The 15,674-nt window shown below is 49.3% G+C and overlaps 1 protein-coding gene across 5 annotated transcripts in view; it reads right to left on the bottom strand.

The window, feature by feature from the left end:
* The window catches only part of LOC118543255 (sialic acid-binding Ig-like lectin 14), a 94,522-nt gene that overhangs the window by 5,975 nt on the left and 72,873 nt on the right, over positions 1-15,674 (bottom strand). The window contains exons 1-9 of one of the 5 annotated variants that reach the window (XM_078063106.1): positions 6,952-7,068; positions 6,512-6,871; positions 6,080-6,358; positions 5,837-5,884; positions 5,109-5,366; positions 4,742-5,026; positions 3,871-3,964; positions 3,456-3,534; positions 614-998 (exon numbers count right to left, since the gene is read on the bottom strand). The exons of 1 other annotated variant lie outside the window; for it this stretch is intronic. In XM_078063106.1, coding sequence (XP_077919232.1) covers positions 819-998; positions 3,456-3,534; positions 3,871-3,964; positions 4,742-5,026; positions 5,109-5,366; positions 5,837-5,884; positions 6,080-6,358; positions 6,512-6,871; positions 6,952-6,982 — 1,614 coding nt within the window. In that variant the 5' untranslated portion in view covers positions 6,983-7,068 and the 3' untranslated portion in view covers positions 614-818. Of the gene's footprint in view, positions 1-613; positions 999-3,455; positions 3,599-3,870; positions 3,965-4,741; positions 5,027-5,108; positions 5,367-5,836; positions 5,885-6,079; positions 6,359-6,511; positions 6,872-6,951; positions 7,069-15,674 lie in introns of those variants that run through there. 3 more of the 5 variants (XM_078063107.1, XM_078063103.1, XM_078063104.1) reach the window with 3 other exon arrangements.

A 15,674-nucleotide genomic window follows, 5' to 3' on the forward strand; every position in this document is an offset into this window, starting at 1 on the left:
ATGGAGCCATCCAGGCGCCCCAAAACTGTTTTGCTTCTTACTTTATGATCTGGATAACTCTTATTTCTATTTCTTGCATTTATTGCACTGGAAAGGATCTACAAAATACTGTTTAATAGAAGTGGTAAGGGCAGCCATCCTTCCTTGTGTTTGATCCTGGTGGGAAAGTTCTGTGACTTCTGGGATTGGCCCCTCCAAGCCTTCAGAGAAATCGTTAGCAGAAACTTTCTGTTAAAGCGTCTAACAGAAGTCCTGACACACACGTCTTCAGAGTTCACAGAAAGCTTTGTGTCAGGACTTAACTGTTTTATTTGGAGCCTCTCATAGATCTTTCACGATCATCTGGCTAGATAAGGATGACTTCCCTGCTTTGTAGAACAGTAAAGTGAGTCATAAAGTGATCCATGGCATAGACGGATTGGAACGCAGTTCTTTTGGACACAAGTCCTGGGGTCTTCCACACATACTAGGAGATTCAAACCATTGTGAAGAAGGCCATTAATTTTAAAATAGTCAAGGTTGAGAAATCATAAGATTAGTATGTTGAAGTTCTAATCCCTGGTACCTCAGAATGAGACTGTAGGAAATAGGGTATATAAAGAGGCAACTTCAGTTAAAACGAGGTCACTAGTGTGGGCCTTAATCCAGTACATCTGGTGTCCTTATAAGAAGATGAAACTAGGACACAGACTCACACAGAGGGAAGACCAGGTGAGGACACAGGGAGAAGACAGCCAACTACAAGCCAAGGAGAGAGTCCTCTGCTGACACGTTGATCTCAGACTTCCAGCCTCCAGAACTATGAGAAAAGCAGTTCCTCACTTGTGTGTCTTGATCTCTGAGTACTCCGTGTTGATGCTTTCCCGTTCCTGAGGCTTCAGCTTGGGAAATCTGAGGAGAGCATAGTGGAGTTCCTGCTCCTCTCTTGAAATGGGGCTAGCCTCAGCAGGAGCTGGGTGGTCTGCAGGGCTGTCCATCCAGGACTGGTGCTGATGTGCCTGAGTGGAAGGAAGAGGATGGACTCAGAGCTGGTCAATAGGGTCTGGGGGGGCGGGGCGGAGGGGGGAACAGCCAAGGACCACAAGGGGATTGGCCCTGATGGAACTTTTATCACTTACCCATTAATTTATTATTAAAAGTTTAATAATTAAGATTGACCAGCCCTTAGTATTTATATTAATTGCATTACATTCTTTAAAAAATGAAAGCTGGGAGAGGATATTATTATCATACTCATCACACAAATAATAAAACTAAGGCTAAGAGAGATGATATACATTGCCCTAAAGACACACGTCTATATAGGGGTGCTTGGATGGCTCAGTCGGTTAAGCATCTAACTGTTGATATCAGCTCAGGTCTTGATCTCAGGGTGGTGAGTTCAAGCCCCGGGTTGGGCTCCACACTAGGTGTGGAACCTATTTAAAAAAAAAAAAAAAAAAAAAGACACACATCTATATAAATGTATAAATGCACCATTGAGCCAAGACTCAAAACCAATTCTTTCTAACTATAGGACCATCCTTTGTCTGGACAGAGTACAAGGTGCTGTGTGGAGTGACGAACACAGCAAGTACATTTCCTGAGACCAGGCAGCTTGTGGTTTTCTAGGAGAGATAGTTACTAAACAAATAGAAAACAAATACAGAGTACTACATTTGTGATATGAGATATTTTGAAATCTAAAGCAGGGCAGGGGTGGCATATCCAGTTTCTGGGCAGCGGCTAGAAGACCGAGCAGTCAAGATGTCAGCCCACATCCGCTCCGTGCCCACAACACCCTCAGGCTATAGAAGCATGAAACAGGATGCCCTCACACAGCCTCTCAGAGAGGCAAAGAGAAACAGTTCTCAGATTAAGAAGAAACAGGTATTTCTCTGGGCTCTGGGGATACAACAGGGAATAAAACAAGAGCAACAACAACAAACTGCCCTTGGGACTCACCTGCTAGGGGAGGGAATGATTCTGATTGTAGTAATGAGTACTGTGCTTAGTCCCTGTCAGCTACTGTGTTAGACACTTGTCATAACTACTCTATGATACTCTATGTACTCGTAATATTCCCATGTCACCAAAATAAACAGAGGTCAGAGAGGGTGTGTCACTTGCCCAAGGTCACCCAGCTTGTCAGCAGGGAAAGATGGGATTTGAATACAGGAGTCTAGCTCCAGAGTATGTGCTTTGAGCCACTATACTGTATGGACTGCAAAAGACATTCACTTAAAAGAAAAAAGTACTGAGAGGGGCGCCTGGGTGGCTCAGTTGGTTAAGCATCTGCCTTGGGCTCAGGTCATGATCCCAGGGTCCTGGGATCCAGCCCCGAATCGGGCTCCTTGCTCAGTTGGGAGCCTGCTTCTCCCTCTCCTCCCCACTTGTGCTCTCTGTCGCTATCTCTGTCTCTCTCTCCCAAATAAATAAATAAAATCTTAAAAAAAAATACTGAGAATTTGAAGGTAAAGAAATGGAAGATGAAGATATATCTCCTGATTCCCGACAAGATGGGGATTTAGCCCACGCTAAGGGTTCCATTCCCCAAGGTTGACCAAGGAGACAAAGACAGGCAATTACGTAAATTAAACTTTAAAAATGATTTTGCATGTACTTGTTCTGCCAGGTTACTGAGAGAAGAGTTTTGAAATCATCAACTGTAATTGCCAATCTGTTCTCCTTGCTGTTCTGTCAGTTTTCATCCATTTGTTTTGATGAATGATGCTCTGTTATTGGAGGTATACATGTTTAGGATTTTTACATCTTTTAATGAAGTGATAGAAGCCAGATAAAGACAGTAAATATTGCATGATTCCATCTATATGAAGTTCCAGAAGGGACAAAAGAAATCCATAGTGATAGAAATCAGTGATTGCTGGAAATGTCAAGCTGACTGAGCAGGGGAACAAAGGAATTTGGCGACCTGATGGAAATGTTCCACATCTTGACTGGGGACATGGGCACAGGGTGAACACATTTGTTAAAATTCATTTCACTGCATACTTAAAATGGGTGCATTATTATGCGTAAAGTGTACCTCAATGAAGTTGATGTTAAATAAACACAGTGGTAGATTTGAAAAATGCAAAGTGGGAGTGATGAGTTGTGAGTTTGGGGTTCCCCAGTCTCTCTACCCTAGGGCTCCAGCCTACCACTTCCCTTGCACCCAGTGGGTCTGACACAGACTAAGTTTGGGCCATTGTACTTGCGGGTAATCAACGCCACAAGAAAAGGCTAATAGTCCAAGGGAATGTGATACTCTGACGTAGGAGGCAGAAACACCCCCAACAAGCAAGTGGGCTATATACATATTCCATCAGAAACAGAAGTATTAGAGCAGCTGAATCAGTAATTTAAAGTGGAACTCAGGGAGTATTGGATGTTAATAGGGAAATGCTCAGGCGCCCATACTGAGGGCGACTTCCAAAAGCTATTTGCTGGATAGGAGCTCACAGCCTGTCACTCACCCCAGAGCCTGAGCGGCTGGCTGGGTTCATGTCCATGCTTCGCATTGGCTGGGCTTCTTTCTTCTTGCAGGTCTTCACTCTAAGGGAAAAGCCCCAGGCCTTTCAGCTTGGTTATTTGGGGCATGCAGTAAGCAGACCATCCCCTGCAACCCATGAAGAGCATAGAATAAGGTAGGTGGAGGTGGGTCCAGTCTCCAGGTGCTCCCCCTAATCCAAGAGCTGGACCAGGAGCTGGAAGAGACCCCAGGCTTGGCCCAGTTGGGTATGGGCTGATCCACACCACCACTCAGCCTCCTTCCCTGGCTCCTGGATTTCCAGGCAGCCCAGGTTCCTCTAGCTCAAGCTCTCTGAGATTCCACGACCTCATCCTCTTCCCACTCCAGGCCTCTCCCTCCATCCCTGGACCCACTCTCACCTGAAGATAAGGCAAAGGCAGAGGGAAAGCAGGGCTATGGAGCCAGCTCCCCCAACTGCTCCCAGGACCCCAACGGCCCTGGCTCCTGGTGTACCTGCAGAAAATTTGCATTGTGTGTAAGCCTCAGCTCCAACACATGGCATGTTCCGACCGGCCACTTCCCTCTCTCTCTCTCTGTCCCATTAGTATACCCACCCACTCCCCATCCAGGACTCAGTCATGTGGCATTCCGCTGCCCTGTGGACCCTGGACCAGCCCCTTCCCCTGGCCTCAGGACCAAGGATCTTAAGCCTCCACCTCCTCCATTTGGGGTCTTGGTGGCTCTCCCCCACCAGCCCCATCTCTCCGGGGCTGTTATGGGTTGAATTATGCCCCCCCACCAAATTCATATGCTGAAGTCCTAGCCCTTTGGCACACCCTTCCACCCCCAGCATCTCAGCATGTGACCTTATTTGGAAATAGAGCCTTTACAAAGGTAATCAAGTTAAGATGGGATCCCTAGGGTGGGCCATAACCCAATATGACTGGTGTCCTCATAAGATGGGGACGTGTGGACACACACACACAGGAGGATGCCATGTAAGCATGAAGGCAGAGATTGGGGTGATGCTTCCACAAGCCAAGGAACACCAGAGATTGCCAGCAAACCCCAGAAGCTAGGGAAGAGGCCAGAAAAGTTTCTCAAAGCCTCAGAAGGAATTGATCTGCAGGCACCTTGATCCTAGGCTTCCAGCCTCCCAAACTGGAAGACAGTAAATCTCCATTGTTTAAGCTGCCCAGTTTAAGGTACTTTGTTACATCATCCCTAGAAAATTAATACAAGGGCCAAGTTCTCCTTCCTCCAGGCATCACCCCCCGACAGCCCCCGGACCTGGCAGCAGCAGGAAGGCGGCGCTCCGGGACCCGTGGGCATTCCGGGCCTCGCAGCTGAGTCTGAGGCCGGAGCCCAGCGGCCCGCTGAGGCTCAGGGAGCTGTTGGCCCAGGGCCCCGCAGAGCTGGAGGTGATGGTCCAGGAGGCGTTGCTGTGGTTCCCTTCCAGCAGCCCCTCCCCCAGCTGCCAGCGCAGGGTGGGGGCCGGGTGGGCTCGGGAGGAACAGCTGCAGTGCAGCCCCTCGCCCTCCCAGGAGCAGGAGGGGCTGAGCAGCCATGGGGGGTCTGCGGGAGGGAGGAGAAGGGTCAGCGGTGTCTCTCCTGCCCAGGCCCTGGGCAGCCTGCCCCCAGGGGTCCCCACACTCACAGACCACAGAGAGATGCAGGGAGACGTGCTGGGAGCCCAGCGGGTTCTGAGCTTGGCAGGTGAGGTCTCCTTCCTCTGCAGCCCCTACTTGAGGCAGGTCCAGGTTTGCACTCCCGTAGATGGGGGTGGCATTCCAGGGGGGGGACCCCCGGAACCAGCTCAGCTCGGCAGGGGGGCTGCTGTCAGCAGCACAGAGCAGACGCAGAGCCTGGCCCTCCAGGATGAGAACCGATGACATGTTTTGCAGAATCTTCGGGACTTTGGGAGAGAGATGCAGAGAGAGGGAGAGACATGAGCTGGGTGAAGCTGGTGTTTCCTCTGGCAGTGTCCACACTTGCTCCGAGGAGGGAACTGGCAGAGTCCAGTCTGAAGGCCTGCAACGGAGGCTCGGACGGTTTCCCTGGAGCTGCTCCAACTGTCCAGCAGATGGAAAACCGAGGGCTCGGGACAGGGATATGGTGAACAAAGGCAGTGAAAGGGCCAAAGCGGAGCCCAAAAGCAGGAGGATTTGACCAAAGAAAGTTGTGGGTGAGCGAACATTAACTTCAAGGAGTCAAGGTTTGTGGGGGCTTCTTCCCACAGCTCTCCCCGTGCCTGACTCAGTGGCTGGCTTCTTGTATGTGTCTCATGCAGTTCCTAGCCAGCAGGGGCTCTGAGACCCAGCTAGGGCTGTCCTGGTGGAGACCCAGGTTCCACCCCAGTCCTGGAGAAAAGAGGTTCTTTCCTACCTGTTCTGTTTCCTTGGAAGATCCTGATAGCTGTGTTCTGTGGAGCATCTGGACAGAAGGATGAGGCAACCTCAGCATTCGTGCAAGGGAAGAGTGGGTGCTGGGCCTTCCCCCAGGAGCCATGGAAGCAGGTAAGGGGGTTCCCTTCCTCCTTAGCTACCAAGACCCCATTGTCAAGCCCTAGCCCAGCTCTGCCCTGGTCTCACGCCCTCAGGGACGTGGGCATCCTGGCCCCGTACTCACGGGTGACATTGAGTTGGATGGTCCTTTCCACCATCACACCAGCTGCAGGGAAGTACACCTGACAGGTGAGGTTGGTGCCATGGTCCTGGGGCTGTGGGGTGAGGGTGAGCACCGAGGAGAGGTGGGTCCTGGGGCCCAGGGAGGTGAGAGCAGCCGATGTCCAGGAGAAGATGGGGGGCGTGCCCTGCTCACAGGCCCAGGGCACAGAGCAGGTCAGGTTCCCAGGGCGGCCAGACTCCAGGGTCCCCGGGATGAGGATGTCAGGTGTGTGAGTCAGGGCTGGTGAGGATAGAGAGGATGTTGTGGCCCCTCAGTGTTTTGTCATCCTGCCCCAGTGCCTGGCCATGGCTATCTCTACCCCTCATCATCCCCAAGAGGAACAGAATGTTCATTTTTCTATCTCTGGGGCCTTTCCCTGGGCCCCTACCATACCTGTCACATTCAGAGAAAGCATATTATCTAGATATGAATGTGTGAATATTCGAAAGAAGTAAGTCCCACTGTCTCCCATGTTGACTCCTGTGATGTCCAGGGAGCAGTCCTGGGTCTGGGGGTCCCCATGGAGGAAGAACCGGCCCTGGGTCCTCTCATGCAGCTTCTGGTTCGGTTTGTTTGTGGCCACTGGAGGATCACGGTTTACATCTGCCCCTTTCTGGAACCAAGACATTTGGGGGATTGCAAAGGTAAGCCAGGGGTAGGAAAACATGCACGGCACGTGGACACACAGGCCCTCCTGCACCGTCACGGACTCCTGTAGTTCCAGCTGGTAGCTCAGAGCTGCATCCAGGGGCCCTGGAGAGAGAGGGAAACACTCATCCCAGAGCTCCGGTGCCTCCCCCAAGTGGGGTTCCCTCTCCCCTCAACCCACTCACCTCCCCACAGCATAAGCAGCCACAGCAGCATCCCTCCGTGGTGCCTGGGACAGCCTGCCTTCTGCGGTCCCTCTGACAGAGAAAGGAAGCCGCAGGATATGCGAGGGCAGAGGAAGCTTCGACCGGAAGCCTGTGGTAGAAACAAAAGGCCACAAACCTATCATAGAGAACTTCAGACCCGCAGTCAACTGTGATTAACTGGTTCCCTTTCTGCGTGTGGCAGGTGGGTCCCGAGGCTCAGAGGCAGCAAAGGTCTTGCTCAAGGAGGGACGAGAGCCTCCAAGTCCTGCCTCTTGGGCTCCTGCACAGTTGTCCGAACTGGACACCTGTTACTGGACAGAGAAGCGGTTCTGAACTCAGGTTCGGCTGCTCGCCGCTTGACAATAATACTCGCATACACCTAAAACTAATATATTACTGTATGATTACTATACTGGAATTAAAGGAAAAGGAAAAAAAATCAATACTTGAGAAACAAGTGATGGTGCTTTATTCAGGAAGCTGGCAATCTGGGAAGATGGCAGACTAATGACTCAAAGAAGGCCCAGGAAAAGGGAAGGGAGCCACATGCAGGAGAAGCACGTGCCAGACAGTTAGTCATATGTGGACATGACCCTGAACAGAGTGGCTGGCATCCACAGCAGCTGTGTTCCAATGTGGTCAGGCCTTCTCTTCTGGGAAAGTCTGGTCCTTCACTCCTCAAGGCTAGTGGTCTGCCAATCTCAAAGAAAGACAGGTCTGCTACAGATCAAGGGACTTAAGTCAGCAAGCAAGGGGTGCATAAGCATGAAGCAAATTAACCCTTCAGACCTGCTGCAATGCTGTTATAGTCCCACCTGGCCAGCCCCCCAGAGAGTCACAGTCTCGGGACCCTCATTCAGGTGGCCTGCTAGGGATGGGTCTCAGGACAGCCTACATAGCTTCAGAGGCATAAAAGAGTCCAGATGAGGCAAGAGAAACAACATACACCTTCACTTCCTTCCTTCCTTCCTTCACAAACTAACAAAAAAAAAAAAAAAAAAAAAAAGACAGGTTTGAATCAGTCCTGACCCTCAACTAGCTCAAGCAGTGGGGGAAGACAGACAAGCTTGAGCTTTATCTGAAGGCAATGGGGGAGCCATGGAAGGTTCTTGAGCAGGAAAGGGGCAGGGTCACATAGTTATCAACATGATCCCTCTAAGGCCAGTGTAGGGAAGAGCTGGAAAGGAGAGGCTGGAGGCCAAAAGGCCAGAGAAGAAACTGTTGTGACTTTGGGGAAGGGGAGAACCAAGCCCACGTGGAGACATTGCCTTGGGGATGGAAAAAAGAATTATTTAAGACACTTTCAGGAAGTGAAACTGAAAGAGAGGTGCAGTGGGTGGGGGGAGGGACTATTAGAGTGACTCCCAGAGCCCTGACTCTAGTAATGGGGGCGGGAGGTGCCATGGCCAAGAGCAGTGTGAATGTGCAGGGCTAGGCTGGGAAGAAGGTGGTGGGAAAGGTAGCTGAGTTGGCCCCAGGGGCAGGTATATTCACTGGGGGGAGCAGAGGGCCCTGGGTGGAGCTGTGGGAACACACACACACACACACTCAAGCTTAACTGTGGGAATGGGGGTGAGAGACTGAGATGGCCTGGCCAGGAAAGTAGCAGCAGAAGAACATGGTCCTTGGTGACCCTGGTGGGAGTTTTTCCAGGAAGAAGCTGGAGGGGGCAGCAGCCAGCCAGCCAAGGGGGCATTCAAAAGAGCAGCATCAGCCTTCTCCCATTTGAGCTCTGACACCCCACTTCTGCCCTGAACAGCAGACACCCCACCTCCATCACTGCCCCAGAGCAGAGTGTTGGTACAGGGCCCAATACCAAGATTCCTAGAATATTTGGACCAGAGTGTGACAGTATTTTCTATTTCAATTTTGGGGGGTGGGGGAGGCTAACCCTTTGGATCCACAGAAGGGTGGTGAAGTGAGACTGTCGTGCTTTCTTCTTCTTCCTCACACCAGGCTTCTGGCCAGTCCTCAAGTCACATAGGCCCTCAGGGATGCAGGTGTCCTGACCAACAACCGTAGGAGACGTTGGGCCAGGTGGTGTCAGGAGTTTAGCTGAATGAGTGGTCTAAGCAGGCAACTGAAACAACCATGAGTCAAAATGAAAGTAACAATGAAGGCTTTAATCACATACTATGGTGATACATTGTACAAGAGTCTAAATGGGAGAAAACACCAACTCCCCCATTTCACTTTCCCCCACAGAAAGGCGGTTGGGTTCTAAAGAAAAAAATAATTCTAGGGGTGCCCGGGTGGCTCAGTTGGTTAAACGTCTGCCTTCAGCTCAGGTCATGATACCAGGGTCCTGGGATCGAGCCCCACATCGGGCTCCCTGCTCCACGGGGAGCTACTTTTCCCTCTCCCTCTGCCTGTCGCTCCCCCTCCTTGTGCTCTCTCTCTCTGTCAAATAAATAAATAAATAAATCTTAAACAACAACAACAACAAAAAAGATATGATTCTAAATGTCAAGGGAAAAATTATTCACGACACTTGTTAAGGAACGGTTAAGACTGTATTCAGGGCCATTGCAATAGGTACAGGAACCACCACAATGGGGTTTGGCAGCAGGAGAGAGAGATTGGGCGCAACTCTGAATACAATAAGGGAAAGTGGGAATTTATAGCCACGGAGCAGGGTGAGGGTCAGTGGAGGGAAAATCGCTGTGAGGGGTGGGGATGCGGAGGTAGGAGTAGAAAATACTGAGTTCTGAGTCAGAGTGGGGAAAGTGTCTTCATGTTTTTCTCCTCCTTCCCCCATAAGGAGGCCTCAGTTGAGGAGCCTGAAGACCTCTGCCTAAGACCTCAGATAAAGAGAGGGAGGAATGAAGGCCCCTGGCCTGTGGATGCAGGTATTCGAGGAGCATGACCAGCCAGAGAGGTCTGAGTCCTTGATGGGAGCAAGTCCCTTCAGAACCTTTGATGCACTGGCCGTCACCAAGTCTGGAGCAGGGAGGGCAGGTTTCCCCCTTGAGGCCTGCCCTCCAAGGAAGGCCTTCATCTTTGCCTGTGATCAGGCCTAGAAAATCACATACAGGTTTTAACCAAGGGCCAAACTTCTCAGATGGTTCTGTCCACAGAACTACGACCTCCCAGAAAGGTCACCTGATATGTAGTGCTGGTGTCATGATCTTGGGATCCTAAGATATGGATGAATACTAAAAGATGGGGGGCCTTGGGGCCCAGGGAGGAGAGAAGCATCTTCTTACACAGCTCCTGGTAAAGTGCTCTTTAGATTCTGAAAAGACTCTGTACTACAGGTTATAAGGGTATAGATTTGGGGTATCTGGTGCAAACTGGAGAAGTCAGCTTTTCCCCTGGAGGAAAAGACTCAGACCCTAGAGTATGATCCTGGGCACAACCTCTACAATGGCCTCTCCTTCTATTAGCCCCAGGACTCTGTACATCTCCCCCACCCTCCAGATAAGGAGATGTGTTTCCATCTCTAGGGTCCTTTCCTGGGGACCCTTGGCTCTTATTTGTCACATTCAGAGAGTGTCATATATTAGGAGCCATATTTCTTTTTTTTTTTTTAAGTTTTTGTTTTTAAATAATCTCTACACCCAGTGTGGGGCTTGAGCCCACAACCCCGAGATCAAGAGCTGCATGCTCCACTGTCTGGGCCAGCCAGGTGTCCTTATATTTCTCTATCCTAAAGTATTTCCACTTTTCTGAATTTTGGAAATTCTGATGCTCAGAGAGCAACTGGGGGCCCTTGGGTCCCAGAGGATGTTCTCTCTTTTTGGTTTTTGATAGGGTTTGTGGCCAGAGAAGGATTGTGATGTCTCTCGGCCATCTCCAAGATCTAAAAGTGGGTGTTGATAGGTCAAAGTCAGTCCAGAATGGGATTAGATGCACAGACCCTCCTTCACTGACATTGACTGTAGGATACAGATCATACCTGCACCCTCCTCCAGGGACCACGGTAGCAAACAGAGTGTCTGACCACAGCCCCACCCAGACCTCTTCCTCAGACCTCTGTTGCCCTCACAGTTGCAGCCACCAAAGCCCCAGCAGCATCTCTGGGCTGCAGAGAATAGTCTCAATTCCCTTAACACTGTCTGGTTAGCCTCTCCCAGCTTGGAGATGGGGGCATCTGAGGGATGGTAAGACAACTGGGGATGCTTTCTGGATAAAATGTATGGTTTCTGCCCCCAACTTTTCCCTTCAACAGGAAGACCCCTTTCTCCTTCAGGCCACTGCTGGGGAAGTGAAAGCTGAGCCCTTATCTCCCTGGACCATGGCTGGGTGGGCCTTCTTTCTTCCCACACCCCAGAACCCTACCTCTTAACTTCTGAAGACCAATCCACTTCCCTCAAGAGAGATGTGGAGTTTAAGGGTCTATTTTCCCCAGATAGCTTTCTTAGAGACTTTCTCATGAGGATGGAGGAATGGAAGACCAAGACCCTCCTCGGAACAAATCCTCTCCATGTTTTGGACCCACCCTGGAGAACTCAGGAAGCCCTGGGTGAACTCTTGAATTCTTCTGCAGGGAAAGACTCTAAGGACAGAGGCTGGGACTGAGCCTGGAGCTCTGACTCCAGCCCCACACTTGGGTATGGGCAGCTTGGGTGAGCTAGAACTTGTGACTAGGTCTTTACCCCTCCTCACATTTCCCATGAGCCCTGCACATACAGAACATCTCTCCCCTTCTTTTCCACAGTCTTCCAGGTGCCACAATTCCTCTCCTCCATGGAGTGATGACCTAATTTCTCTCTCCTCACTTAGCCTCTAGTTCTCCCATGGACAGTGCTCCATCTCTGAGGTCACAGAACTCTTCCCAATCTAAGCAAGGTCCCTCATGTGCCTAAACACTTGGAATGTCTTCCTTCACTTCCAAAGACAATGCCTCCGTTAGCCTCCTGATATTCCAGTCCTTCGTTTATCTGACAGACACTGAAGCATATTTTTTAAAAAATCTTTCAGGGGCGCCTGGGTGGCTCAGTCGTTAAGCGTCTGCCTTCGGCTCAGGTCATGATCCCAGGGTCCTGGGATCGAGCCCCACTTCGGGCTCCCTGCTCGGCGGGAAGCCTGCTTCTCCCTCTCCCACTCCCCCGCTTGTGTTCCCTCTCTGGCTGTGTCTCTCTCTGTCAAATAAATAAATAAATAAATTTTTAGAAAAAAAAATATTTCAGGATTTGGCACATAGCTAGAGTCAGTAAAGGATCATGAGTCTTGTTCTCTGTCCTCCAAAGTTCCATTTGGGTATCAGCCAGAGACTGAGCAAGAGAAAGAGAGAGAGAGAAGGTGGAGGAGAGGGACAGATGAAGAGGAAGAGGGAGAGGGAGACAGGAGGGAGAGGGGAAGAAGGAGGAGGGGAAGTGGGGAGGAAGAAATCAGCCTGTTGGGGAGAGAGGCCCTTCCTGCCGTAAGAGGTAGAGGAGAGAATAAAGGTTTATCCCAGACAGGGAAGGATCGCTGAAGAGATTGGGGGTGGAGTCAGGCCTGAGAGGCAAGAAACCAAGTGTATGTGAGCAGTCCCACACCGAGGGTATGACCGCACATTAGGCCCTAACTCCCTGGAGTTGCAAGGAGTCTGGGAAGGGCAGAGATAGACTGGGAGGCACTTATCCTGTTCATATCTGTCCCCAGGCTTTTCCGATTTTCCCACCGCGTCTGCCCACAGCGAGAGCGCTCTCTCCAGCCAAGACACCGGAAAGCAGGTGGTGGCGCTGTCCGCGGTGCTGAAGCAGGATTCGGTCTCAAGTTCAAGAATAACTGGGCTGTGAAGAAGGGTCTCAGTCCAGGAAAGCAGCTGAGTCAGGACTGGGCGCGCCTAGGAGTGAGAAAACCGGGGAGGAGCAGGCCCCTCTCCTCCTCCTTCTTTACCCCGCAGGCTAAACTGAGCTCTGCCAAGCAGCTGAATCAAAGCCCTTAGCAGCCTATCTCTAGACTTCATGTTATGTTAGAAAAATAAAGCCCTATTTATTCAGGTTCCTGAAAGTCCGCCTTCTTATAACTTAGAACAAAATGCATTTCTCATTGATACGTTATGTGGGAAGTGGAGATGATTCTTCCAATTCCATCTGAAGCCAACATGACATTTTCCAAAAGTGCCCTACTCATTTAAATATCCCAACAACACATTAAGAGTGCCTGATATGGATGAAAGACCTAAATGTGAGATAGGAATCCATCAGAATCCTTGAGGAGAACACAGGCAGCACCCTCTTCGGCCTCAGCTGCAGCAACTTCTTCCTAGACCATCGCCAAAGGCAAGTGAAGCAAGGGCAAAAATGAACTATTGGGACTTCATCAAGATAAAAAGCTTTTTGCAGGGCACGTGGGTGGCTCAGTTGTTAAGCGTCTGCCTTTGGCTCAGGTCATGATCCCAGGGTCCTGGGATCGAGCCCCGCATCGGGCTCCCTGCTCCGCAGGAAGCCTGCTTCTCCCTCTCCCACTCCTTCTGCTTGTGTTCCTTCTCTCACTGTGTCTCTCTCTGTCAAATAAATAAATAAAATCTTAAAAAAAAAAAAGCTTTTTGCACAGCAAAGGAAACAGTCGAATAAACCAAAAGACAACCAAGAGAATGGGAGAAGATATTTGCAAATAACATATCAGATAAAGGGCTAGTATCCAAAATCTATAAAGAACTTAATTAAACTCAACACCCAAAGAACAAAGAATCCAATCAAGAAATGGGCAGAAGACATGAATAGCCATTTCTGCAAAGAAGATAATCCAAATGGTCAACAGACACATGAAAAAGTGCTCAACATCACTCAGTATCAGGGAAATACAAATCAAAACCACAATGAGTTACCACTTCACACCAGTCAGGATGGCTACAATTAACCACTCAGGAAGCAACAGATGTTGGCGAGGATGCAGAGAAAGGGGAACCCTCCTACACAGTTGGTGGGAATGCAGGCTGGTGTAGCCACTCTGGAAAACAGTATGGAGGCTCCTCAAGAAGTTGAAAATAGAGCTACCCTATGACCCAGCAATTGCACTACTGGGTATTTACCCCAAAGATACAAACGTAGTGATCTGAAGGGGTACGTGCACCCCAATGTTTATAGCAGCAATATCCACAATAGCTAAACTATGGAAAGAGCCCAAATGTCCATCAACAGATGAATGGATAAAGAAGATGTGGGGATATATATATATAATGGAATATTATGCAGCCATCAAACCCCCCCCCCAAAATCTTGCCATTTGCAACGACGTGGATGGAACTAGAGGGTATTATGCTAAGCGAAATAAGTCAATCAGAGAAAGACAAGTATCATATGATCTCACTGATATGAGGAATTCTTAATCTCAGGAAACAAACTGAGGGCTGCTGGAGTGGTGGGGGGGTGGGAGGGATGGAGCGGCTGGGTGATAGACATTGGGGAGGGTATGTGCTATGGTGAGTGCTGTGAAATGTGTAAGACTGATGAATCACAGACCTGTACCTCTGAAACAAATAATACATCATATGTTAAAAAAAACAACAACAACAAGATAGTAGGAAGGGAAAAATAAAGGGGGGGGGGGAATTAGAGGGGGAGATGAACCATGAGAGACTATGGACTCTGAGAAACAAACTGAGGGTTTTTGAGGGGAGAGGGGTGGGGGGATGGGTTAGCCCAGTGATGGGTATTAAGGAGGGCACGTATTGCATGGAGCACTGGGTGTTATACGCAAACAATGAATCAGGGAACACTACATCAAAAACTAATGATGTAATGTATGGTGACTAATATAACATAATAAAATAAAAATTTTTTTAAATGCAAAAAAAAAAAAAGATACAAATGTAGTAATCCGAACAGGCACCTGCAACCCAATATTTATAGCAGCAATGTCCACAATAACCAAACTACGGAAAGAGCCCAGATGTCACTGACAGATGAATGGGTAAAGAAGATGTGATATATATATAATGGAATATTATGCAGCCATCAAAAATTGAAATCTTGCCATTTGCAACGCTGTGGATGGAAAAATAGACTTTTTTTCCCAAAGATTTATTTACTTATTTGAGAGAGAGAGGGAGGGCAGGGGAAGGACTTCGTGGGGCTCAGTCTCACGACGCTGAGATCATGACCAGAGCCAAAATCAAAAGTCCGACTCTTAACCGACTGAGCCCACCCAGGCAACCCATAAGACTCTCCTTTTAAAATATTCATCCTAACTCTGAATAAAAGGGACCTATTCACCCCTGCTGGGGAATCACAGCTTTGGAAGTTATGCCCTGTGATCTCTTTATTTGCTGCGAAGAAAGTTTCTTTGTGTGACAACTCCACGTGGTGTAGTTTCTGACGTGGAGAACAAAGGCAAAAGGAAATGTAAATACAATTAAATTCCTTATAACTTGCAGCCCATTGACAAATACTTGAGGTAGGCAGAATACGACCTCCCTCCAGGAACTCCCAACTGTCTTAATGTTAATGCCTTGCTAGAGGGGAAAAAACAACCTTAGCTTGACAATAGTCAGGCCTCCAGGATCCTGTCTTCTTTAGCATGCATATGAAAATCCTTTTGGAAACTTCCTTTGTCTTTACCTCCCCCAACTCCAAAGGATATAATCAATTGCTCCTTAACAATCCCAGTGCAGCTCTTTCTGCCCTTGGGTCCTGTCCCCATGCTTTAGTAAAACCACCTTTTTTTTTTTTTTCACCGAAAACCTCTCAAGAATTCCTTCTTGACGTTCCGCTCTTGAACCCCACTTCAGATCACATCAGTTTCTGTGACTCATCAAGGAGGGAACTCAC

This window comes from Halichoerus grypus, chromosome 15 (assembly GCF_964656455.1).
Source record: "Halichoerus grypus chromosome 15, mHalGry1.hap1.1, whole genome shotgun sequence".
Lineage (NCBI taxonomy): Eukaryota > Metazoa > Chordata > Mammalia > Carnivora > Phocidae > Halichoerus > Halichoerus grypus.